General features: G+C 41.7%; 1 protein-coding gene across 1 annotated transcript; it reads right to left on the reverse strand.

The window, feature by feature from the left end:
- Positions 1 to 1,217: 1,217 nt before the first annotated feature.
- rpgr (retinitis pigmentosa GTPase regulator) lies at positions 1,218 to 12,172 on the reverse strand. Its single transcript, XM_022740097.1, has 16 exons — positions 12,142 to 12,172; positions 11,762 to 11,887; positions 11,561 to 11,653; positions 11,116 to 11,178; positions 10,854 to 11,012; positions 10,574 to 10,723; positions 9,973 to 10,131; positions 9,488 to 9,643; positions 8,644 to 8,768; positions 8,141 to 8,350; positions 6,869 to 7,226; positions 6,671 to 6,754; positions 6,451 to 6,530; positions 4,766 to 4,991; positions 3,005 to 4,162; positions 1,218 to 2,920 (listed from the first exon to the last, which is right to left on the reverse strand). The coding sequence occupies exons 1-16, from the start codon at positions 12,170 to 12,172 to the stop codon at positions 1,218 to 1,220; spliced, it is 4,881 nt and encodes a 1,626-aa protein (XP_022595818.1).
- Between the last annotated feature and the right edge of the window lie 633 nt (positions 12,173 to 12,805).

The raw sequence follows: 12,805 nt of genomic DNA on the forward strand, positions 1-12,805 counted from the left end.
TCGGCTGAGGATGCAAGTTCAAAATTGGAAAAAATAAATAAATAAATTGCAGGTATGGAGTTAGAATGAGGTGAGTCTACCAGAACTCTACAGTCTCTGTATAAAATGACAGTGTGAAAACAATGAGATAACTTGAAACAGGTCACTCGTCATGACGACTCTACAGAGGATTATCAATTAGCTTTACGGAGCTTCATAGCAAGTTTCAGCTCATTGTTTTCGTTCACTCTTGCTGGTCTCTTAGCGTCGTCTTCAAGAGCTGATGGACACAGTTAGTGAATAACTGGTGAACATAGCGAAGCATTTAGCAGCTAAAGAGCCAGATATTTCCCTCAGGAGTTGCTGGAGATCAAAAACAGAGCTAAAAGGAGCACGACTTACATGCCCGGTGGCCACAAACATGACGCCAAATATAAAGTGATAAAGGATGTGTAAATAAATACACAACTGTTTGCTGAGTTCACCAAATCCAGTTAGAAGATGTTGATGTCAATGTTGTGCTCACAACTTTCCACTGCTGCTGAAATGGCCAAAAGAAAATCTAGTTATTGTAAGTTTAAGTCAGTCCCACATACATCTCTCTGCTGCTGTAAATACTTAATAGAACCCAAATGCCTATTCATCCACAATTGAACATCTCTGAAAATAGTCTGTAGTTTGAATAATACAGCACCAAGCAGGGAGGCCTTTTTTTTTTTTTTAAGTGGTTTCCAAGAAGTATTTCTGCCCCCCTAAGGGGGCTTGGCTGCAAAGACCAGATTGCAACATCGCTACTGCTGTCAGACCACTGTCCAAAGCAAAAAACAACTGTAAAAACATCCCAATTTGATCTGGAAACCCCAATCTTTGGGCTATGATAGAGGCAGAGTAAAACACCCGGTTGTAGGCAGGGTTTGTTACTTACTGATTTAATGGAAATAATGCCAACTGAGTGTCTGGCTTGAACCCTTCCGAGTACCGGAGCTCCAGGCCTGTCAGTCATTTAACCCCCTCTCCCATTATGTAGCGCAGTCAACATTTACTTCATAATGATAAGTTCAAAAATGAAGTCATAATGTATGGAGAGACAGACCGATGCATTTTGTTGACAATAAGAAAAATGTACTTAAACATAGCTGACACTTTGAGTCTGACTCAGTGTGCAGCTCTTTCTTATAGCGTGACACTTTTGCCAAATGAGACAGTTTGTCCTTTCAATTACACAATGTGTGGTAACGTCATTGCAGGTCCAGATACTGTGGCAGTACATTGTTCCAGAACTGCTGAGATTCATCTGGTTTCTTCTCCCCTGCAGCTTTCTGCTTCGTCCTCGGTGCTGGTTTGGGTGTTTCTCTCTGCTGTCTCTCTTTTCTGTCTGGGGGAGCAGCTTTAGGAGGAAGTTTCTGTGCGTCCTCTTTCTTTGTTTTTGTTGATTTTACTTTTTCCTCTTCTTCCTCTTCATCTCCCTCTTCTTCTTCTTCCTCCTCCTCTTCCTCCGCTCCTTCTTTTTCTTCCTCCTCCTCTCCTTCCTCCTCTTCCTCCGCTCCTTCTTCTTCTTCCTCCTCTTCCTCCTCCACTTTTGTATCGTCCTCTGCTTCCTCTTCTTCCTCCTCACCCGCCTCCTCTCCCGCTTCATTGCTCTCCTCCTCACCCTCATCTTCATTTTCCTCAGAATCAAGACGTTTCTTTTCTTGAGTTTGTTCCAGTGTTCTCTCCTCTCTCTGATTTTTGAGTCTTGTCTCTGTTTTCGGTTTAATCTTTGTTTCATCCTCCTCTTCCTCACCCACCTCCTCCTCTTCTTCCTCATCCCCTTCCTCCTCTTCAGTCTCTACCACGGTCTTCTCATTAGCTTCCATACTTTTCTCCTCACCTCCACTCGCTTCCAACTCACCTTGTTCCTCCTCTGCAACTTCTTCCTCACCCTCTTCTTCTTCTACCCCTGTAACCTCCTCTTTTCCCTCCTCCTCCTCACCCTCATTTTCTTCCTCCTCTGCGATCTCATCTTCCTCCTCCTCACCCTCATTTTCTTCCTCCTCTGCGATCTCATCTTCTTCCTCCTCACCCTCATTTTCTTCCTCCCCTGCGATCTCATCTTCCTCCTCCTCACCCTCATTTTCTTCTTCCTCTACCGTCTCCTCCTCCTCCTCCTCCTCTTCCTCCTCACCCTCATTTTCTTCCTCCTCTACCGTGTCATCCTCCTCCTCCTCACCTTCCTCCTCACCCTCATTTTCTTCCTCCTCTACCGTCTCATCCTCCTCCTCATCATTCTCCTCCTCACCCTCATTTTCTTCCTCCTCTGCAGTGTCTTCATCAGCTTGCCCCTCATCCTCATCCTCCTTTGCCTCTGTATCTTTCTCACTTTCCCCCTCACTTAACATCTCCTCTTCCTCACCCTCTTCCTCCTCCTTATTTTCTTTGTCGCTTTTTTCATCTTGCTCTTCCTCCTCTTGATCAGCCTCATTGTCTTCCTCTTCCTCATTCTCAACACTTGCTTCATCCTGTTTCTCATCATCATCTTCCTCTCCCTCAATCTCATTTGTTTCTTCATCTTCGTCTGAGTCTTTCTCCTCATCCTCTTCACTTTCAGTAGAATCTTGATCATCTTTTTGATCCTCAGTTTCACCCTCTTCTTCTTTGTCTTCCTCTTCTTCACTTTTTGCAGACTCTGCAGAGTCACTTCCCTCTCTATCCTCCTCCTCCTTTTCCGACTCTTCGCTCTTGCTGCTAGCTGCACTCCCCGACTCTTCACCACTTTCATCCTCTTCATCCTCACTCGCCTCACTTTTATCCTCTTCATCCTCACTCGCCTCACTTTCATCCACTTCCTCTTTACTCTCTTCTTCACTGGACTCTTCACTTTTACTTCCCTCTTCCTCCTCCTCCGCTGCTTCAGAGTCACTCCCTCCTTCACCTGTCTCCTCACTGCTTTCTTCTTCCTCTTCTTTTCCCCCTTCAGATTCTGTAGCATCACTCTTCTCACTTCCTTCATCATCCTCCTCACTGCTGGAGCTTGTTTTCTCTTCACCTTCTTCCTCCTCCGATTCATTATCTCGCTCTTCCTCACCCTCTGCAGAAACACTCTCCTCTTCATCCTCTTTGTCTTCCACATCGCTTCCACTCTCTCCTTCTCCACCTCCCTTCTTCTCCTCATCTTCAGTATCTGTTTCTTCTCCCACATCTTGACTGGAGACCTTGGAGCTTTTCTCATCTTCATCCTCCTCTTCTTCATGTTCTTTCTGTGAAATTTCCATGTCTGTGCCGCTGTTTGCCCCCTCTGTTTGTGAAATGTCCTCATCCTCGACCTGCTCAGACATGTCACTTTTTGCCGCCTCCTGTTCTGACTGAGTGGTGTCATTACTTTCTTCTTCCTGAACTGCATTCTCAGACTCTGATAGGACACTGACTTGAGCATCTTTCTCTGAGTTTTCTTCTAATGGATTTGATGATTCTGTTGAAGACAGACGTGACAATGTCGAGGAGAAAGAAGGCTGCATAATCGCACTCTGCTTCATGAATTGCTTCGCTCGACTGGATGTTTTGGATGGTGTAGAGGTAGTTGTGTCACCGTCTGACTGGAAACCCTGTACACTTGTCACTGCCTCACTAAGAACCCCCAAAGCTGCACCTGCCATCCCAACAGCGGGAAGAATAGAGGCTGCGTTACTCAGTATTTCCCCCCACCTTGGTTCTTCCTCAGTCATGCTCTGAGTTTCCTCTTTGTCTCTCTGAGAAACAAGCAGATGCGTATCAGCAGGTTCAGAGCCTTGCAGGGATCTGGCACCTCTTACGGAAACTTCTGTTCTCTGAGGGCTTTGTGAGGAAATTGGGTTACACAGCACTTCAATAGGTGTATCCTGCTGTGGAGATTCAGTCTTATTACTCCGCGACTTGGCTTTTGTGTTATCTTTAGTGTCTGCATCAGCTTCACCTTTAACTTTGATCTCTCCTTCTTCTCCCCCTGGCTTTGTCTTTGCCTTCAGTTTAGATTCCTTTGCTTTCTTTTTGTCCTTTACTTTTTCACTGTCATCAGGTAACTTCTGCTGATCTGCAGGTGTACCTCTCGTTTTTTTAACTGTGTTTAACTCAATGTTTGCTCCTTTTCCTTTGCCTCTACTTTTAACTGGGGTATGTTCACTTTGATCTTTGACTGGTGTGGATTTGACCTGTTGTGTCTTCCCTTTGACTTTCACAGGTGTAGATATCACACTTAGGGATTTCGTAGTTTCAGCTTGAGCAGGCGGTATGACAGGTGTGCTTTCTTTTTTCACGTGTGATGATTTAACATTTAGCGTTTTAGTTTGACCTTTTCCTGGTGCAGATTTAACCTTGTGCAGATCTTTTGCTGAAGTCGATTTAACGTCTGCTTTTTTAACCTGGATTTGTGAATGATTGGTGTCTTCCTCTGCAGCATTTTCTGCGGATGTTGAACTTCCACTTTGGACAGATAAGCTGGTTATTTCATTTCCTTTCGTGGCCTTAAAAACAGGAGATGTCTTGTTCAAGGTCGATGATTTAGTTTCCTCCCTTTTTGGTGTGCCTATCAAATCTTTATTTAAAGAGCTGTCTTTCACATCCTCTTGATTTGTATTACCTTCTTGCAAATTTCTATTTTTCCTGTCTTTTTTCTTCACTTCAGTCAGTCTCTGTTGTGCTCCGGTCAGTGTCTTCCAAACAGATTGTGGAGTTTGTGGGCTCAGCTCTGATAGTTTGCTCTTGTCATGTTTTGGTGATTTAAAATGGGACAGCTCCTTTTGAACGTGTTTGTCTTCTTGAGTTATGATTTTACTGGACTGCTTGGTAATGTTCTCTTTTCCTTTGGATGTGATCTTTGGGTTTTTCTTTGTGCCCTTCAATGCAGACACTTCTTTCTTTGAGGACCTAGACCCTTTCAGGAACTCTGTGGGTAAGGCCTTGTGAGAATTATGGTCTGTCTTCCCGTTAGACTGGAGCTGTTCGGCAAATGCCTTGGCCTCTTCTTTAGCTCTTCTAAGAGCTCGGCCCTTTTTCTGTTCCTGGAATAAATCAAAGAGAAAATAGGGATGTAGTAAGATGTAAAAATAAAAATAAAAACCGGCAGAAAAAGGTCATACGCCAAACAATAATAAGAAAGAGAGGTTGTACAAGCACAGCAGCAGACCTGCAATCAATATGACTGCATATGTAATTATGGCATTTAGTGTTGTATGTGTTTTACTGCCAAATTTCATCTTATAGTACATTAAGAGAATAAAACTATTATGAGATACATCTATGTTTAAGTAGTTTTTTCAGGTATAGATCTAATCCACAAACAATGGTTAAAAAGATCTTTTGAATATAACTGTAAATATCCTTCAGTATTTATGCAACAACAAATACATTTGATACATTTTTGCAGAGTATAATTTGAAACAGAAAAATATCTTGAAGCATATGGAAAACGATGGCTTTTTATGGGGTATGGGTAGATGTTGACGGTAATACCAAGAGTATCATTGGACATATGCATGGTGGGCACACGTAGCAAATCAGTCATCAACAAATCTGTCATCGGATTTAAATACAGATGTGGGTGGGAGAAAACCATGGTGATGGTGGAGAAATAATCAGGAAATCCTTATTTTTTCCATTTGCACTAGAGAAAAATAGACTGGTTAATTGGAGGTCAGTCGGGTGTTATTTAATCACTGTCGCGGCACCCTTTCATGCACCATAAGGCGTTCAATCGTACCTGTAGATTATTCTCTGTGACGCATTAATGCCCCCACACATGGAAGCAAACACGTGAAAGCGGTGGAAAATAAATACTAAGTACATTTACGTAAAGGCCCTGAATATATCTTCCACCACTGCACACAAACGCACATACAACACTACAACTAGGGCAGGAATGAGTTACTGAGCACCACATATTGTGCTATGACACACTTCAACGTAGGAGACTGCTTCACAGCTTGCTTCATCCTTGGCTGTGGAAACACTGATGAGATGTGGCAAGTTTCCGGCCAACTTTTCCAAAGCATTGCATATGTGTATGTGTGTGCATGTTTGTACATCTGAGGGTGGAGCACAAACACATTTGTGTATTAGCAGAAACAATCCAAATATCTCAATCTGCTTAGAGGAGATTCCTTACAGACATTATTGGGGGGGGGGCAAATCAGTGTGAAAAAATGAGAGAACAAAACACCAAATTCCACTTCATATTTTACCTCAGTGTTATACTAAGTGGAAAACTTCTCCACACACACACATGCAGTATGTATGCTGAGCTATGCACATTTCCTGGAAAAGTCAGCGAGTGCTCAACATTGCTGCTTCCTGCCCTGGAGTACACATAATCTAGACCGCAGCCAAGAAGCCTAAAGAGGAAAATAACATCTAACTGACTCTATGTTTATGAGTCTATGGACAATATAGTGCAGTATTTCTGTCTTCTATCAAAGTCAAATCACTGCACAGGGAGCTTTTAAAATTTACTTTTTCTCTCACCTTATTTGGCAAAAAGTCAGAGTCGACTTCTTTCTCCTCCACATCTTGGGTGATCATCTGCCTCTGCACAGTTTCTCCCTCTGAAAGAACAGACAGGAGTTGGTTAAACTGCTGTACACAACAATATCTGTCTTTTTGATTGATTTTTTTCGAGGATTTCCAAGATAAACTCAGCTCAGCACTGGCTACAACAGACACTCCAGGAAAGTAATCAACATACCTGTTTTTGCTGAGGCAGGATGCTCGTTCTCTCTGAGATGTTCACTGAGAAAGTAAGTGGGGGGTCTAGTGGGGCTACAGGGCTCTTTAGGTGGTACAGGAGATGACAATTTTTCAATTAAGGCCTTTTCAGCAGTTGCCACATGTTGTAATCTATTTTTTGCAGTCTTTTTTGGGGAGACTGGGATGTTTGCGTTACGTTTAGTTTTAGATTTTGGCGATAGTAAAGACAAGGGCACCTCTTTGGATTGAGACTTAGAGGAGGTAATGCTGGAGGCTTTGTTCTGAAAGTTGTCTGATGATTGAGAATGTGGGCTTGATGGCTTGGAGGACAAAAATGGACTCTGAGGGGATTTGCACAGAGATCTGGGTGAGAACAGTGGGCTTGGTGTTATCTCTGATAGGGGTTTGGGAGATGATGAAGGGGTAGTAATGTCCTTTGAAAGTGTTTTGGGGGTTAGGATATTTCTAGACATTTGCCAGGAGGTGTTGAGGAAGCCAGAATTTAGACGTGGGAGGTTCTGAAACGTCTCCCCAAACAGCTCCACAGAGCTTTCCTGAAAGACAACAGCAAAAACATTACTGAGAATGAGGTTTAAATCACATCTATGGAGCCCAACCAGTTACATAGTGGCACTACAGTTAAGCCACTTGTTGGTGCAACACTGCTCCCTACTGGAGTTAAACACTGATTACAACTGTCTGACGCTAAGACGATGTGCATGGTTCAAGTTAAATTTAAGACTCTTCAAGACCTTTTAATACCACATGGAAGACAATTTAATACCTGTCTCACAATCATATCAGCCAAAGTATGAAAGTGTGATGGAAAACTAGTGGGGGGCAATATTATATCAGTGCTTCACAGCAACATATAATAATAATTGCCAATGATATAATTAATTAAATTAAAGTGATCTGGACACGGATAAGTGGCATAAAATGGATGGAAGGGTTAGCCAGCTAGTACATTTCAAAGTTGCACCTATTAGTCAATTAATCAATAAGGTAAATCAAAATAAAAATAACCAAGAACTATTTGGGGGTATTGCACTTTTAGTTGAACTAAACAAGACATTTGAAGATGTCACCTTGTGCTGTAGGATATACATATATACACTGTACATTTTTTGTAGACTAATTTATTAATCAAGAATTTAATCAGCAGACTGATGATGATAATAATTGTTAGTATATTTAGGTTTTTGCGAGGTCTAATGGTTCAGACTGAAACTCCACAAGTTCAAACAACCTCCTGCACACACAATCCATTGTTGCAACAATCCTACTTTTAGTTTATAGGTTTGTAACTTCTCCAAACCGCTGCCTGCTTACTGAGACCTGCAGATACTCTGAAGTTCGACCATGTACACAGCTGCTAACATTTTAAGTTAATGACTATTTAGTTCTGGAAGACTTATAAGAACCTGGTTATGTTTGGAAGATAAGACTCAAAGGAGCAGGTTCTTACTTTTTCTCTGTGCCGGGCTCGAGCAGCGAGGGCTGAGAGTGGGACAAGTGCAGTTGGATCAATCAACCTGTCGAACAGGTTGAGAATTTCTGTGTGGCTTGACTCCAAAAAGTTGTCACTGATTGTGATATCCTTCTCTGGCACCACGTCTGGGCTCTCTGGTGGTCTAGGTTCAGCCAGGACCAGCATGTGGTTACTTCCACAGGACACCTGAACATAGGAAAACATCAAAAAACACACTCATTACAGTTAATTATTGTGCACTATGTATTACCTCTAATCTACTCTCCCACCCATTTATACTTATTTACTTTCAAACATACGGGACATACCACTTAGGAGGTGGACTGCACATATACAGCAACTTAAGCTGAAGAGTTTGGGGGTTTATTGTTTTGCTAAAGGATATTTGACATGCACAAAGGTGGAGCTAGGCATGAAACCACGTGACTATTGGACAACCTGCTGTGCCGGCCTTAACCCCCTTCATCACATTCACTTACTAACTGAACTTTGTACTTGAGAAACCGTGTGTTAAGTGTTGGGCTGAACTGGTTGATGAAGTTCTCCTCCCCTAACCCCAGTTTCCCATGACGACCATCACCAAACGTGTAGAGCAGCCCACTGTCTGCGGAGGAGGAAAAATACATTGAATAAGGTTTTAAAGTTGCACCACTTGGGTGTAATCGTCATGTAACTGTTGTAGTGCTGAAATGGTAAGCGGCTTAATGAATTAGTTAACTGAAAATTAACAAAGATTTTTGATAAATTATTAATTGTTTAAGCAATTTATCGGGCAAAAATGTCAAACATGCTGGTTTTAGTTTCTAAAATGAAAAGATATGCTGCTTTTCATTATTTGTTGTCAAAACAAAATACCAAAACAAAAAAAAAGGCCACGCCGTTGGCTCTGGGAATTTGTTTGCCATTTTCTCACTATTTTCTTGCAGCTTATAAAGCAAAACAATTGACTGATTAACCAAAAAAAAAAAAAACATACAGATATCATCCAAACAAGAGAACAGAGAAGTAGATTCAGTCCTAAACTGCTGTGTGACTATTGTATGTGTTTCTTTGACTGGCCAAGAATGTAGCAAGGCAGACTGGGTGGTGTTTTTAAGATCTGAAACTATGTACAAGATAAAAGGCTGTAACTGAATCAGCAGCCCCATTCAAAAAAAAAAAAACACATTATTCAGTAGCCTTGAAAAAACATATGCCTTCAATGACTTTTTGGTGTGTTTGCTATGTATAGTATACAAAACATGCATGAACAACCACAATGGTGAACATACTACTACATAAATACTCTTGCAATGACTGGAGTAATCTTCAGAGATAGCTTACTTGTTATCACAACAGTGTGGTTTTCTCCACAGACGATGTGTCTGATGCTGCTGTTAGAAAAGTGCTCCAGCGGTTTTGGCAAATCAACTTCAAACAGAAATGTCCCATGGCCCAGCTGACCGTGCTGACCCCTGCCAAATGTGTACACGTTCTCCTCTGGCACAGCAAAACATACACAGAGAAACAGACTTTACTGATTAGACAGTAACTAATTACTGACAGTAATGAACAGAATACATGATAGTAAACACAATATGATCATCATGTAAAACAGTATTTTAAATCACATTTAGGTGATAATGTGCTTTTTCTTTGATAAAACTTTAAATGCTGGAGTTTTATTTATAATGGAGTATCTACTTTGTGGTATCACTACTTTAACTTAAGTAAAAGATCTCAATTCTTCTTCCACCACTGATTAACAGGTGAGATATTTGTGTGATAGTGCCTTTTTCTGGAACATAGGCTTTATATTGTTAACCTACCTGTAAGTGCCACAGTGTGCTCCCCTCCACAGGACACCTGGGTGACACGACCCAGAATCCCTTGCACCCGCTGAGGGACTCTGTGGTTGGCAAGCTGCTCTGCCTGGAGACCAAGCCGACCATTTGCACTCTCACCAAACGTGTAGAGATCTCCATCCACTAAAAGCCAACACAATATTCTCACCACAATGAATCATGTTAAAGATATCTGAAGGCTACGTATTATTTTGCATTAATTATTCATCCTTACTTGAAGTGAGCTAATTTGCAAATACAAGTACACACAAACAATTCACCATGCAAATATAAAAATACAAATATAACAAAGACCAAAATACGCAAGGATCCACCTGTAGTTGTGCAACAATATCCAACACCACAGGGGCACATTACGTTAAAAAGGTACATTATTTCAAAAATTGTGAAAGTGCAAGTGCATTTGTCAAGGTAAGCTGACCATTTCTTTGTACTGTGGCTGTCTGAAGGTCTAACAGCCTCTTCCTTCTAATTGTTTTGCATGTGTTTCAGAAATTGTTTGACAGAATAAAATATTTAACTGAAGAGTGAGTCATGAGCTGTGTTTGATTGGACTGTGTTGTACCTGTAACAAATGCTGAGTGGTGGTACCCACAGGAGACCCATATCACCGCTTCTCCAACATTCACCTCTCTGGGTTCTGCTGCAAATCCCTCGTCCCCTAAACCAATCTGACCCACAGAGTTGTCTCCCCACATGAACAGCCTCCCATCCTCTAACCAACACACAGAAACAGGATTATGAAACACACACACACACACACACACACACACACACACACACACACAGTTTGCACCTTAGACCACAGAGACACTTATTACATTATTACTTGTGACTGTTTGAACCTGTTAAGGCAGCGGAGGTGTTGCACCCTGCAGAAAGCATGCTGATTGGTGCATGGTCACAGAAGGGATGTAGCAGGTGAAAGGATGTAGTGTTGTTGCAGTGGCCCAAACCAAGCTGCCCCTCCTGGTTTCTGCCAGCACCATACACACTACCCTGCCCTAAAAATATACAAAACGTAGTTCAATACAAGATCAACCACTGGACACCACTGTTCTGTGTCCACAGAAACATCTGTCACATAAATATTGTTTGTCATCTCACATGTGCAGACAATTGTGTGATCTCTCCCACAAGCTACAAGCTTCACCTTCTCAGACTTTAAGGCTAAAAAAAGGAAATACAGGGTTACTGTTATTACAAAAAAAACAGTAATTAGTCAATTCATTTATCAATCAAATGACAACAAATTCATCACCAAATATTTTGATAACTGATTCACTGTTTCACTCATTTATCTCAGCTAAAAATACCAAATACCAGATTTCAGGTGGCCTGTTGTAAAGTTTTGCTGCTTTTGTCATAGGTAAACTGCATATTGTTGGACTGTTGGTCAGGCAAAACAAAGGATTTACAAATCTCAGCTTGGGCATTTTCACTGTTTTATCTGACCAGATAATTGAAGAATTAATTCAGAAAATATTCAACATAATAATCAATACTCATACTAATACTACTAGTTATTCGTCAAAGCTCTGATGTAGAGTACCTTTCACAGAGGCAGGTTTACTGGCAGCTGGCTTGAATCCCAGCCCGAGTTGGCCCCAGGTATTAGCACCAAACATGAGCAGCCTCCCATTTCCTGCACAATCATTTACAGACATGGAAGTGTGACTTGGCTGCAGAAAAAATTAGACTTATTCCAATAGTGAGTATGGTAAGAATTATGCATATAGTGTAGTGTGTGTACCTGTGATAACAGCAGTATGCTCAGAGCCACAGGATATATGCACTGGGTGGTCATTCTTCACCCAGAATATACCGGGCACGTTGTTTGCAAAGCTGCTCTTTCCAAATGTGAAGAGGGCTCCTGTTTCTGATGAGAAACGATGGATGCATGTTGAAACAGTCTTCACATGAGTAATACACGATGCAGGCAAGGCAACTCTAACTTACTGCTCTCTGGTTTAACACCGGCTAAATCCCAACCCAACCTGCTGTCAGCCTGACAGAAATAGCAACAGGTTTACCATACACACACATACCATTAGTTGAATGGGAAGGTTAAAAGGACCATACATAAAGCTGAAGGCTATATCGCCTATTACAATGTGTAGAAAGTACACTCACCGGGTATATCCACATCGGTCTGTCCCGTCATCTCCACCGCTATCCCCCTCACACCCACCTCCTCACCTTTGCCGTGTAGCTCGATGCTGACACACCGGCAGATCAAGTACAAGTCAGGGAGGGGCAGGACCTGGTAAAGGAGTTGCTAAGCTAGCTGTCCCTATTCTAACTATGAAGCAATTACAGGTGACAAATATTTATATCTTGGCTTTCAGGTGTATCTAGTGGGCAGACAAGCATTTTGATTGCGTAATTAGTTTGGAATAACAAAACACATTAGAGGGAAAACAAAACATGTTCTTAAAAGCATGATTTCAAGTTCCTAATAGTCAAAGGCAACCGTTAAATATCTAAGCGTTTATCTCTGACCGTTTTACAAGTTTATCAATGCGCCTAGAGGTTCACCGTAATAGAGCCCGTTTATGACCTTATGCTGCGTTCACGCAATGCGGCAGAATGGGAAAAACAGCACTTTACAGCGTTCGGTCATTATTCCCACGTGGTTAACCCTAGTGCTAATAAACAGCCTAAACTGGCTACTTTTGTCGTGTTGCGTATTTGTAAGTGAACCCAGATACAAACAAACAATGTGTAGATCCTATGAAATTAGCGGCATCTGTTGTATTAGTGTTAATATTTTTTATTTTACATTCACAGCCAGTGT

This window comes from Seriola dumerili, unplaced genomic scaffold, assembly GCF_002260705.1.
Source record: "Seriola dumerili isolate Sdu_G_001 unplaced genomic scaffold, Sdu_1.0 BDQW01000052.1, whole genome shotgun sequence".
In the NCBI taxonomy this organism is placed as follows: domain Eukaryota; kingdom Metazoa; phylum Chordata; class Actinopteri; order Carangiformes; family Carangidae; genus Seriola; species Seriola dumerili.